At 29.9% G+C, this 14,025-nt stretch overlaps 1 protein-coding gene across 2 annotated transcripts; it reads left to right on the top strand.

Moving 5' to 3' along the window:
* The first annotated feature begins 1,719 nt into the window (after positions 1–1,719).
* Positions 1,720–12,229, top strand: LOC107449244 (isatin hydrolase-like). 2 transcript variants are annotated; one of them, XM_071184814.1, is made up of 2 exons: positions 1,720–2,070; positions 10,959–12,229. In XM_071184814.1, exons 1-2 carry the CDS (start codon positions 1,883–1,885, stop codon positions 11,554–11,556), a joined length of 786 nt encoding a protein of 261 aa, XP_071040915.1. In that variant the 5' UTR covers positions 1,720–1,882; the 3' UTR covers positions 11,557–12,229. The 2 variants fall into 2 exon arrangements, with proteins under 2 accessions (XP_071040915.1, XP_042912025.1); XM_043056091.2 differs by lacking the exon at positions 1,720–2,070 and adding an exon at positions 6,663–6,941.
* Positions 12,230–14,025: the final 1,796 nt, after the last annotated feature.

Genomic DNA, 14,025 nt, shown 5'->3' with positions numbered 1-14,025 from the left:
ATTACATTTTAAGTAAATCCAATCATTTGACCTCCCAAGCCCCCCCCCCTCTTCTGGTTGCGCACCTGCCTTAAGCACCAGTTTATTACGAGCACTCGGATTTAACGAGTACATGTTACGGTCCCTTTGTGCTCGTTATAAACGAGTTCGACTGTACTACCACGAATTATATTTATAGATTATTTGTTGCCCTTCTCGATGGATTTAAGATATTAGATTTTTCAAATCATTTTTTTAGCTAAATAAAGGCTAACTGCATTATTCAGTTTTATCTGGCATAATGCTGTTTTTCAAGGCAACTATGATATCGAAGATTTATCACAGTCAAGCTACTATCTCCTATACTTATAGTATTTGTTCGAGGGACCGTAAGAAATCTATTATAAAAATGCTTAGTATTGGTGTCAATAATAGTATGGCGAATTTTTGCGGTATATCGTAACGAATAAGTACATTTTCTCCATCAATTTAGCTTTTTTGGTTTTATTTCAATTAGTACCTATCATCAAAAATAATTAAACATCATTGACATAAATATTACTTTACCAATTTTTAATGTTCTCTTGAACGAATTAGTTCCATTTTTCAATTATTTTTCCTTCTTAGTGCATGACTTACTTCTTACTTAAAATTGTAACACCTCTGACGTCAGTAATAATATCGGCATTTTAATGTAATATTTTTTTTCCAACAAATTAGAACTATTTTTCAATTGATTTTGCTTCTTAGTTCAAAACATTCATTTCAGTTATACTTGATTGAAAATTATTTAGTTTTGTGCAAACCCGTTTTAAAAGAATAACTGTAAACAAAGTAAACACATGGTTTCCGATCATCCTAAAAATATTAATCAGGTGAAGTGGTCTGCTTATGCTAGCCCGATCACCATATATACTGGGCTGGTTTATCCTACACAGATGTCTTTTTTCAACGTTTAATGTCACTGAAGTTAAATACACAGGCAGATCGCCTGTTGTGAAAGTAAAACTTTTTGTTCCATTATCGAAATATTTCTTTTAAATAAAAATGAAAAATAATTCTACTACTTATAACAAACTGGATTTTTTTTTTTGGGGGGGGGGAGATCTTTTTAACCCGTGACTAAAGACATTAAAATCTATTTAATGCATATGATTTAATTAAAAAAAAAAACTAAAGCTAGCAGTCAAGAAACGATTGAAACTTGTATTTCCGTATTGCCATCCAGCACCGAGCTCCAGTTAAAATGTTCGAAATTTCGACTGACAGTAAATTTCACTAATCAATAATATTGCGATAAAATTCTGTTTATAGCGATCAGGGAACGATTGAAGCTTGCGTTGGCAACTCCAGCAGAGATTTCACACTGATAAACATGGAAGGGAGTTGAAACGCAGTGAAACAAGATAAGGATTCCATAATTGCATACTGTTCATACAGATCAATGAAGCAATAATATGCTTTTTTATACCTATTAATTCAAATTCAACACCTAATAAATCTATTGGTCACGATGTTGCGAATGTGTTAGATCACTGGAATTTTCTTTGAGAATTAAAAAGGTAATGTACTCATTTGGAAAACGTGTTTTTCTTCTACTTTTCCGTGTTACCTGAAACTTTTCTTAATACCATACATGATTGTTAACCCAAACATCACGATACAAGAAATACGTAATTTATAACTTGTTTGCACAGATGAATTTCGACTTTAGTAATGGTTCATCATAATTACTATTCTCCAATCAGCATTCGCGATTTAAGTTATAAAAAAATTCACTCTTTTTCATAAAAGAAAACCCACAATTTTGTTTTTACGATTACTAGAAAGAAATTCGTTTGTTATATATACATGATTTTGAAATAATTCACGAATATTTTTTACATTCCATTTAGATTTTGAAATGAAGTTGTTTTATGTCTTATTATTCACATTTTTAAGTTTACAGTTTACTAATGCTAGGCGTAAACGTAGAACGTTTATTGATATGACTTATGTATATGATGAAACTACGTTACGTTATCCAATATTCAGTAAATTCAAAATTGAAAAATTAGTTAAAGGCCCCAATAAAGATTTGGTAACAAAATGGTAAGTGTTATCTTCAACTTTCTTACGAACTTTTTATAAACAACATATTTTTTTCCCCGTTGCATTCTTGATATGTAACTTTTTTCTTTCGGGCCTAGCATTCTCTAATGCTAGGACTAAAAGCAAAAAGTTAATTGATATGATTTTTTGTATTTGATGAAACTACGTTATATTATCCAATATTTAATGAGTACAAATTGAAAAGTTGGTTAAAGGCCCCAACGAAAATTTGGTAACAAAATGGTAAGTATTGACTTTCTTACGAACTTTTCATAATCGACGTAATTTTTCCCCAATTCAAATTCTGAGTTTAGATAATTCCTGAATAATAGTTTAGAAAATCTTTTAAATTTTTAAAATATATGTTACAAAATGTAGTTTTGTTGCTCGTTTTAATGTTATTTTATGCTATGAAAACTTTAATAATTGTTCATATTTTGTCATGACTGGGCATTTCTCTAAACGTTAAAACTTTTCAAATATTTATAACAAAATAACTACAAAGTAAGTGAAAAGGTTTTTATCGTCTTTAGAAGAAAATAATCAAAATATATCAATAAGTATATTTTAACTACCGTGAAGTACCGCACTACAAGTACTGAAATTACTGTAGTCGTTAATTTTAATGTAGTTTGTAGTATTGTGTGCTATTTTTTTTAAAAAAATAGTTTAGTGAGTAGAGATTCCAGAAAACTACTTTTTATATTAATTTAGTATAGGAACAGGGTTCTAACATAACTAATTTATAGAATTTGATGGGAATAAATTTTCATGGTTCCGTTAATGGATGCAATTTAAAATGCCCCTGTAAGTTAACATGAATTGTGTATATAGAGAGTTGTATATTTAATATTTAAGCTAGCGATTACGAATAATAGATCACTTTGATCACACTTTCACATGCGAATGCATACTTTTGAAACATTGATGTTATTTTAAAGGAAGGGAACATATTTTCGTTGTACTTAATTTCTTAGAGGAAATAAAAGAGCATTAAGCACTTAACAAAATTGCTAACATTTGATAATATTTCCTAACATTTCTCAAATTAAATTCTCAATTGCTGTGGAGGAATCATAAAATGTTGAAGTATACAAAATGCACAAATGTTGAAGTATAAAGTTGTACAAATTGAAAAAAAAATTATTTTAGAATACAAGCTGGCTCGTGTGAACATGAATAAGTATTTTATCATAGTTCCTTGTTTTTAATTCAAGACAATTTTTTATTCAAAACAATTTTGAACATGGCAGTAAATTATGTTCTCCGGTAAAGTTTACATCCCTAATGCAGTGAAATAGATGCAACTGTAAACTAGTTGTAGTTGTGAAGTAGTTGTAGCTGTAGTTAACTACATTTGTAGTAAAATAGTTGTATAAACTACAAAAATAATGTAGTTTTTCCGAGCACTGGACATAATACTACTTACTGTGTATACGTTTCTTGTACAAGGTAAGAGAAAGTAGCACTACACTACACAATTATGCACCAAACTGACGACAGCATAAATCAAACCTTTGTAAAAAATTAAATAATTTTAAATTTTATTTATTTTTTAGAGCTATTTTCTTGCTTTATCCTGTAGAATTACATTTTAAGTTTAAGAAAAGAACACTAATTTATTACCAAAAGAAGGATTGAGTAAACTCAGTTTTAAAAGTTTATGTATTTAAGTTTAACGAGACAAATTTTCAATGAATAAAATGCATCGAAATCTATTCACAAATCTTAATTAGTTACTGAATACTGGACAGATAATTTAAATTTGTCACAATTTAGCATGAAAACAATATCCTATTTCTCTCCAAAATGATTCTTTTTTATTTTTTTATTTATTTAGTTCTATAATTCCAATTACTGCAATAGGGTCCATACCTAAGAAACTCGAGAGTTGGAAAAATTCTTGTTCGATACAGGTGATTGCGCAATCCTAGATAATGATTAGGATGATAAAATAAAATAAATGCATAATGCTTTCAGAATTTTTTCTCCATCTAAGAAGNTGAAATGCATACATGCCGAACAGGAAGAGATTTTCCAATCCAGCAGTATTTAGTAACCCGCTCTCCTGTTTGGCAGATTCTTAAATTAAAAACAAAAATCATAATTGTGACCAACTACAACCAAGAGAAAAATCTCCGAAAAATAAAGCTAGTAGTTAAAGGTCACTGGATTGTAAATTAGCAAGACCTAGATCTCCATAATATTTAGAGTGGTAGGGTAACAATAAAGCGTATCTTAATTTGTTTAGGTTTGCCAGCAATTAAAAACTTAGCGGTCTAGATATAGAATTAAATGCATCTTTTCTCTTAGATTTTCTTCCCCTAAAGTTTTGATAACGATTCTTGTTTTAAAACACGAAAATAATTAATTCTATTTCCTTTTGGTTTTTGGAACATGTTTGAGCATTTCGCAATGGCGCAACTTTAGTCAATTTTGTCAGAAAGAATTTTATTGTACAATAAATTAAGTACAAAAAAGTAATGGATTTGATTGCGATATATGCACGCACAGCCTGCTGTAATATTTAATTAAGACTATTCTGGCTCATCCATGTTAATTATATTTTATACTAGCTGAAAACCGTTCTTCGATCTTAAAAAAAGGCATCAATAAATCTGAAGGCATGGATAAATATCATAAAAATGTAAAGTATTGTTGCAGCTGTAATTGGCACCAAATTTACTCTAAAATACGTTGTACATAAGTAATAATATATTTGGTAAGTATCAAAACTTCACCTATTACCATAATGCCAATAGTGCCCATTACCAAAATTAACCATCATTGGTGTCAGAATAGTATGTCGATGGTATTTCGGCTTTTTACGGTACTTCGCAAAGAATAAGTACATTTTCTCCATTAGTTTTTATTTTTAGCTCATTGCATATTTTAATGTAATTTAGTATTTATAATTAAAGTTAATTAAGCATCATTGACATCAATAATATTTTTCTGATTCAACAAACGAGTAACATTTCTCCATTAATTTTGTCTCTTAGTACATTTAATTAATGTGCTTAAATTAAATATTCTTGACGTCACTAACAATATTGGTGGTTTTATAATTATTCCTCAACAAATTAATTTCATTTTTTTCAATAATTTCGTCTTTCAGCTCCAAACTTTTGTTTTCATTTCAATCACCGTAGATTTTTACTTGTTTAGATTAGTAAAATCACGTTTTAAAAGCGTAACTAAGCGTAAGGATTTAAAAGCGATTTAAAAGCGTTACATATAAGTACGGAATTTCAGACGAACTTAGGAATAGTAATTTGGTGATGTAGTTTGCTTATACTACCATGATCACATTAATCATTCAGAAAACATAACAAATGAAATTTTAGTAAGTGTAACAGGAAGCGCAAAAAACAACCTTTTTAAATCAGAGCTATAAGCTGTAAGTTATCTTTAAGAAATTAGATTATTGATAGACTCATAGATGACAGTACTAAATTTTTTCTTCTTCGATCAAATATATATTTTTTAATTTTATTTTATACGATTCAAGCTATAAGCACAACTTCAAATATTTTACTTCTTCGAGAATTTTGTTAACTGTTTAATTATTATACTTTTAAACGTAAACCGCATTTCGCTGCACGCCGGTAAGTTTGATTACTTTTTACATTTTTCTTTTATTTCATGATCTTTTGCAAAAACTAAAGCTAGTAGTGAAGAAACGATTGAAACTTGTTTTTCCCTATTGCCATCCATCACAGAACTCCAGTTAAAATAAAGTTCTATGTTCGAAATTTCGACTGATAATAAATTTCCCTAGTCAATAATACAGAGATGGAAATTGTTCCGCACACGCCTAAATAATTACAGAAAACGTACATAACTTCCAAGTAAATTACGCAAATATTTGACTATTTTTTCTTGCTTTTTTAAAGGTATTTCATGACATAATTAAGTAAAGTAGTGAATTATATAAACCTACGAATTATTTAGAAATAGTGGTGGATAAAAATCTACTAAATTGAATTTATTAAACTAAGAATCACAATTGATAAACTACCACTTTAAGATATATATTTGCTATACGGAGCAAGTTGGCATCTGATAATATAGCGATAAATTATGTTTATAGCGATCAGGGATTGATTGAAGCTTGCGTTGGCAACTCAGCAGAGATTTCATACTGATAAACATGGAAGGGAGTTGAAACGCAGTGAAACAAGATAAGAATTCCAGAACTGCATACTGTTCATACAGATCAATGAAGCAATAATGTGATTTTTTATACGTATTAATTCAAATTGAAAACCTAATAAATCTATGGGTCACGATATCGCAAATGTACTAGATTACTAGAATTTTCCTTCAGAATTATAAAGGTAATGTACTCATTTGGAATACGCGTTTTTCTTCTACTTTTTTGTGTTACCTGAAACTTTTCTTAATACCATACATGATTGTTAAGCCAAACATCACGATACAAGAAATGCGTAATTTCAAAATTGTTTGCACAGATGTATTCCAACTTCAGTAATGCTTCATCATAATTACTATTCTCCAATCAACACTCGCGATTTAGGTTGTAAAAAAATTTACTCCTTTTCATATATGAAAGCCCACAATTTTTTTTTACAATTACTGGAAAGAAATTCGTTTGTTATATATACATGATTTTGAAATATTTCACGAATATAATTTTTTATATTCTATTTCGATTTTGAAATGAAGTTGTTTTACGTCTTATTATTCACATTTTTAAGTTTACAGTTTACTAATGCTAGGCGTAAACGTAAAACGTTTATTGATATGACTTATGTATATGATAAAACTACGCTACGTTATCCAATATTCAGTAAATTCAAAATTGAAAAATTAGTTAAAGGCCCCAATAAAGATTTGGTAACAAAATGGTAAGTGCTGTCTTCAACTTTCTTACGAACTTTTTATAAACGACATATTTTTTCCCCCGTTGCATTCTTGATATGTAACCTTTTTCTTTCGGTAACCTTTTTCTTTCTTGTATTTGATGAAACTACGTTATGTTATGTAATATTTAATGAGTACAAAATCGAAAAGTGGGTCAAAGTCCCCAACGAAAATTTGGTAACAAAATGGTAAGTAGTGACTTCAACTTTCTTACGAACTTTTCATAAACGACGTAATTTTCCCCCCCATTCAAATTCTGATTTCAGATAATTCCTTCATAAAATCTTTTTAATTTTTAAAATATATGTCACAAAATGTAGTTTTGTTGCTCTTTTTAATATTATTTCATGTTATGAAAGCTTTAATAACTGTTCATATTTTGTCATGACTGGGCATTTTTCTAAGCGTTAAAACGTTGTAAATATTTATAACAAAATAACTATAAAGTAAATGAAAAGGTTTTTATCGTCCTAGAAGAAAATAATTAAAATATATCAATAAGTGTATTTTAATTACCGTTATTCTTATTAAAATAAATTAAAAAGTATTTTATATGACATTATATGTGGTTTCCCGAGGTAGAGCACTATAAGTAGTGAAATTACTGTAGTCGTTAATTTTAATATAGTTTGTAGTATTGTGTGCTACTTTTTAAAAAGAAATAATGTAGTGAGTAGAGATTCCTGAAAACTACTTTTTATGTTAATTTAGTATAGGAACAGGGTTCTAACACAGCTAATTTGATGGGCATAAATTTTCATGGTCCCGTCAATGAATGCAATTTAAAATGACCATGTGACTGAGAGTTAACAAGAATTGTCTATTTAGAGAGTTGTATATTTAATATTTAAGCTAGAGATTACGAATAATAGATCACTTTGGTCACACATTCACAGGCGAATGCATACACGTGAAATGCATATGTTATTTTAAAGGAAGGGAACAAAGTGTCGATGTACTTAATTTCTTAGAGGAAGTAAAAGTGCATTAAACACTTAACAAAATTGATAATATTTGATAATTTCCTAACATTTCTCAAATTAAATATTTGCTGTAGAGGAATCATAAAATGTTGAAGTATACAAAATGTACAAATGTTGAAGTATAAAGTTGTACAAATTGAAAAAAAAAATATTTTGGAATACAAACTGGCTCGTGTGCACATGAATAAGTATTTTATCATAGTTCCTTATTTTTAATCCAAGACAATTTTTTATTCAAAAAAATTTTGAACATGGCAGTAAATTATGCTCTCCAGCAAACTTCACTTTCCAAATGTAGTGAAGTAGATGCAACTGTAAACTAGTTGTAGTTGTGCAGTAGTTGAAGCTGTAGTTAACTACATTTGTAATAAAATAGTTGTAGCTAACTGCAATAATTATGTAGTTTTTCCGAGCACTGGACATAATAATACTTACAGTGTATACGTTTCTTGTACAAGGTATGAGAAATTAGCAATACACTACACAATTATGCACCAAACTGACGACAGCATAAATCAAACCTTTGTCAAAAATTAAATAATTTTAAATTTTATTTATTTTTTAGAGCTATTTTCTTGCTTTATCCTGTAGAATTACATTTTAAGTTTAAGAAAAGAACACTAATTTATAAAAAAAAAAGGATTGACTGAACTCAGTTTTAAAAGTTTCTGTATTTAAATTTAACGAGACAAATTTTCAATGAATAAAATGCATCGAAATCTATTCACAAATCTTAATTAGTTGCTGAATACTGGACAGATAATTTAAATTTGTCACAAGGTAGCATGAAAACAATATCCTATTTCTCTCCAAAATGATTCTTTTTTGTTTTTTTATTTATTTAGTTCTATAATTCCAATTACTGCAATAGAGTCCATAGTTAAGAAACTCGAGAATTGGAAAAATTCTTGTTCGATACAGGTGATAGCGCAATCCTAGATAATGATTAGGATGATAAAATAAAATAAATGCATAATGCTTTCAGAATTTTTTCTCCATCTAAGAAGTAGAAATATAATGCTGATCTAACGTTGAACTTTAAAGAACTTTGCTTCTCTTCCTTTTGTTCTAATACAATGTTCCAAATGTTTCATCATATCTTCAGCTGCTCACGATTTAGTAATGATTTTACAGCATTAGAATTGTGCTGTATTTTAAGTTAAGTTTCTTAGGAGTCACAGCCCTCCTCTTCATTTCTTTGCTTTCAAAATTGTTTTCAGTATTTTTCATTCCGTTTTTATCGTTAAATCCCGATGGAAATGAAAAATTTGACTGAAAATTGCTATTATGAAAACATTTTAATCCGCCAAACCCACCAATCGTTCCGTTCAGTGTGGAAATAACAGGTTCAAATCGAGCCGTAATCCTTGATGTATTTTTCGTCCCTTAATCCATAATCCTTGATTATTTATCCTTGATGTACTTTCTCTAATTTGCTCTATCTGTTCTTCTATTTGACAAAGGGATATAAACCATAATTGAGCAAGCAAGCCTGCTAATGTATGTAACGCCAATTTAATTTTAATGTTTCATATAAAATTAACAAGATTTTTTATAAATGTGAAGTGATTGCTATAAATTAATCCTTTCTCTATATAAATACATTAAATCCCGCTAAAGTTCATCACTTGTAAGCAAAACTTTGATAGTCCTCTTAATATCTTTGACATTCAGAGTAAAATTGATAAAACTGATCAAACAACCAGTTTTACCGGTTTTTGTGGGTGGGGTAGTAATGGTTCAACTTATTTAATTCATCACTACTTAATTCAATACGAAAATTATATTGTTACGTAATTGTATAAATTGGATATGTTAAAAATGTTGGATATGTTAAAGAAAAATAAGTTTGTCAAACTGGCTATGTTCACATGTAAACTAATGCTTTTTATTTTTTTCCATCACATGTCTGCACGATTGCATATATGACTCGTCCGTTCCGAAGAGATTTATCCAGTGATCAGCTAATAAAAAGGGGATTTAATTTATTTTGCATGTCAGCCAAGAATGCCAATTGTTTCATTTTCTGCAAAAGAGATAGAGAAATGCAAACAAAACTCGCCGAATTATTGTGAATTTCGCCCTCTCTTTAAAAGACTCTTCACAAGATAATTGCAACAATTCTTATTTTATTAGATTTTATAGGCTCTGGTGGAAAAATGTTTAAATTTACTAAACCAAAATTTTTTATTCCCCTGAAGAGCAAGATTGCTTACAAAGCAAGACAAGTTGGCATCTCTGTCTTGTTATTTGACAGCTGTTGAATATACAGGGATGGTTTACTTAACATACCCTACGGAATTTCCGTAGTTTCAGAAATCTTCTTTTCAGACGGTAGCAAAATTAATGTCTTAATATTTAAAAAAAATTAATTTTAGCGTAACTTGTCCACTATTACTTATAAAAGTGCAGGCGATAAGGCTAGATTCTTAAGTTCTGATAAAAGTTTTATGAGAGATCCATTTGCTTTAAAAATTTCTACTTTGGTTCGCTACCACTAGAAAGAATTATTTTCAAAATCCTCATAAGTTGGAGGGTATGACTTAACAAATTTGCTTTTATCATAAATTTTCTATAATGCCATGGTGGATCCGTGGATAGAGCTCTCGCCTCCCAATGAGGCTCCCCTAGTGATGAGGTTTGAACCCTAGCGATGGCTGGTCGATAAGAATTCTGAATTTCGGTTTGCTCCGAGCACACTGCGAAAATAAAATATCCTCAGTGGTAGACGGATAATGAGTTTTAGAGGCCCCTTGCCGTCATGATAAACACGGGAGGTTTTCGTGGTTTACCTCTCTACGTAAAACAAATGCTGGTAAAATTCAATCAAAAAGTTCTCGACAATAGCAAATTTCTTCCCATATTTGATTCTGGAGTCCCTTTTGCCTTCTGAATTGGGTCAAATTCACAAGGCTTCGAAGTTGAAATATTGATAGTCGAAAGCTCAAAACTGGATCGGCTATTCAATGACAGTTATAAAAAAATGCTTATCATATAACTTTATTATTATTATTTTAGGCTTCAATATGAGGATTTCTCAACTTCTACGCACACTGGTACGCACATGGATGCTCCGGCACATTTTGTCAAAGGAGAAATTACTGTTGATGAGATACCAGCCCGTTCCTTCTTCGGGAAAGCAGCTGTTATCGACATAACTAGAAAAGCATCACTTAGTCCTGATGCTGTAGCTACCGTTGAGGATGTCATGAACTGGGAACGCACAACACAGAGGTGTTTGAATGGGACTATAGTTTTATTGAACTCTGGTTGGGGCCACAAATGGAACGACCGTGATGCTTTTCTCGGCTCCTCAAGTGATGACACCTCAACATTGCATTTTCCAGGATTCTCACCAGAAGCTTGTAAGTGGATGACCGAGTGTAGAAGTATCAAAGGAGTAGGCGTTGATACCGCTTCCATTGATCCAGGTACAACCAAAATTTCACCTTGCCACGGTTATGTACTAAGGCATAGATTGTTTGCTTTAGAAAATGTAGCCAATATTGATAAACTTCCTATTTCAGGTGCTACACTTTATGTATTTCCAATGAAAATTGGTAAAGGTAGTGGGGCACCAACTCGAATAGTAGCATCAGTGCGTATGAAAAATTGATGAACGCGAGCTGTTTCGATATGAATAACAAAAAAAGACGGTTCGAAAATTATGAAGCGAAATAAAGTTGCACAATAAAGAATTAAATATTTGTAGTCTAACTAAACTGGAACCAAAAGAAACTAAACAAAGGAATTGAAGAGATTTGTGAAAGACTTTTTGAAAACAGAATGGAGGATCTGGCCTAAACCGATCCTTCAACAGTATTCCCTGGATGCGCCGAAATGGGGGCGGGACAGGGTAAAGCCGAACTCTAGTCTATAGTCTAACTAATAATGGTGCGAAAAATTGGATATACGACGGAACCTCTCGGGAGCGACCACTCTCTGTTCCACAGTAAAATTCTCATTAATGGAGGTTGGTCGCTCTTAGGGGTTACCTCCATTGAGTTCAAAATATTATCGAATGTACTTGATTTTTGCAAGTGATTTTTATTCTACTCAGTGTCATTTCCTTGGCGCGGAAATGCCACAGGCGTAATAAAAGCCGGATCGATGTACAAAACTCTGCGTCAATAAAAATTATCTATACTGATATAAATATGTGTTAAAAAATTTATCAATTATGAATAAGAGAACTATTTTAAATCAATAAACAATTATGTTTGTTTGTCTTAGCTGTCATTTTAGTTTATATCATAAATATTATTTCACTTTAATAAAAAATGAGAAGGGGTTTGTTTGTTTGATATGTTAAGTTTTTTCTATGCTAATTTTTTTTCTAATTTAACTTTCACCTCTGAAAGTAAATCTTCGATAATATCGTCCCTAGTGCACTCTGACTGTAACATAAGGTTGTCAATCTCTTTCGTCAAAAAGAGCTCTCCAAATAAGAGTCACTCACAAATATTTACATTACATTTGAATCTATTTATTTATTTAGTTAAAAAAAATTTAACGATTTTTTTATTGCTTCCTTATTCGAATTTTGCTGATAGCTAGGAGAGATATGTTTTGATGGTCTATAGAAAAAATACCTAGTCTATGGAAAAAATTCCATACCTCCCAAATAGAGGAGGTCACTACGCTTGGACGTTTCACCGTGATTTTATAAATAATTTGAAAATTCAAACCAACTTTTCTATTTCTTTTAGTTGCGAGAATCAAAACAGTGTAAAAATCACAAATTGAAAAAAATATCCAAAATAATCTAATTAAAAATTAAAAGTTATTGTCTCAATTTGTTAAGAATCTAATATTAAGGAAGAATATTAAATACTTTTTTAACTTTCATTTTACAATGAAATTTGTCATTTATGCATTTGATTTTAACCATGTTTTTCCTGTTACTGACTAAAAATAATTCTCTACTGCAATTTTTTTATTTCCTAAATATAAATTTCCGATATTTTTGAGTAGAAATCTAAACAATTAAATTGAATATGGAAGGAAGAAAATGTACAAAACATCAGAAAGAACTCTATGACTAAAACAAAATCTTGTTCTTAGTTTCCATAAGAACAGAGAATCAACTGTGGAATGTGTTATTGATATGCAAATAGTTTTTATATTAATGCAAAGCAGTTAAGAAGAGTTTAAAAAAAAATTAAGAAAATCTACAAGCTTAAAAAAAGCTACAGTTGCCGTGTAAACTTTCAAAATAAAGAGACCAGCTTTATCATTAGGATTTTAAAACTTTAAAGAGGTTGATTGAAAAAGAAATCACGTATTTTAAGGGATTGAAACTATCACAATCCTAGTGGTTTATAATAGTACCAAAAGTAGGCAATGCAGTTTAAATCATATCCCCTATTAAAGTGTTAAATAAATTGCAGGGTTTTCCCAGAAAACAGAAGTAATCATTTTAAATCAAATAAGCCTTTGTAGTATGTCAAAGCCTCTCACACAAAACTCCTTTTTTCAAAGGTTTTGTATGACTTCATTAAAGAAATCTACAATGAAAAATGTAACTTGTCTTAACAAACCTAAAAATATTTTTAAAATATAATTAACTTCAAGTAATTAAAAAATATGCTTATAAAATAGCAGTGACTTAAACCATAGCTAATTTGTCAAAATGCAAGGGGTTTAAACCTACACTGTAAAGGATTTATTTAATCTCCATCATGCTATACTTTTATTATTACTATAATTTTCTGACGTACTATAGTTTTCAAATTTCAAATGGAGTTTTGTCTCTGATAATTAGACATGTTTATATCACGTTCAGACTTAATAAGTTTGCAACTTATAAGTATTGATTTAAAATTTACTTTTCGACAATTATTTGACATTAAAGTTAAATGGGAAAAAATAATTAAAAAAACACAAGCCTAAAATTGTAAATTTTGGAGTGTATCACCTTTTCAGAACAATTCTATCACTAACCGAAGTCAATTGAACATTTTTTGTTGTACTTGATCTTACCTAATTTGGTAATCTGAAATTGTTTTTTTCCAAAGGCTGTGTATAGACATGTATACAGCATATATATATATAAATATATATATATATATATATATTAAAAAGT

The sequence above is a fragment of the Parasteatoda tepidariorum genome, chromosome 9 (assembly GCF_043381705.1).
Source record: "Parasteatoda tepidariorum isolate YZ-2023 chromosome 9, CAS_Ptep_4.0, whole genome shotgun sequence".
NCBI lineage: Eukaryota > Metazoa > Arthropoda > Arachnida > Araneae > Theridiidae > Parasteatoda > Parasteatoda tepidariorum.
Note: the sequence above shows the minus strand (reverse complement) of the source record. Positions and strands in the feature narration are given on the sequence as shown.

What these genes read in the sequence shown, in the direction of transcription:
- LOC107449244 (XM_071184814.1), top strand. Translation starts at nt 1,883, where the DNA reads ATGAAGTTGTTTTATGTCTTATTATTCACATTTTTAAGTTTACAGTTT. An exon ending in AAAGATTTGGTAACAAAATG is followed by an intron (nt 2,071 to 10,958) that starts GTAAGTGTTATC and finishes TTATTATTTTAG; the next exon opens with GCTTCAATATGAGGATTTCT.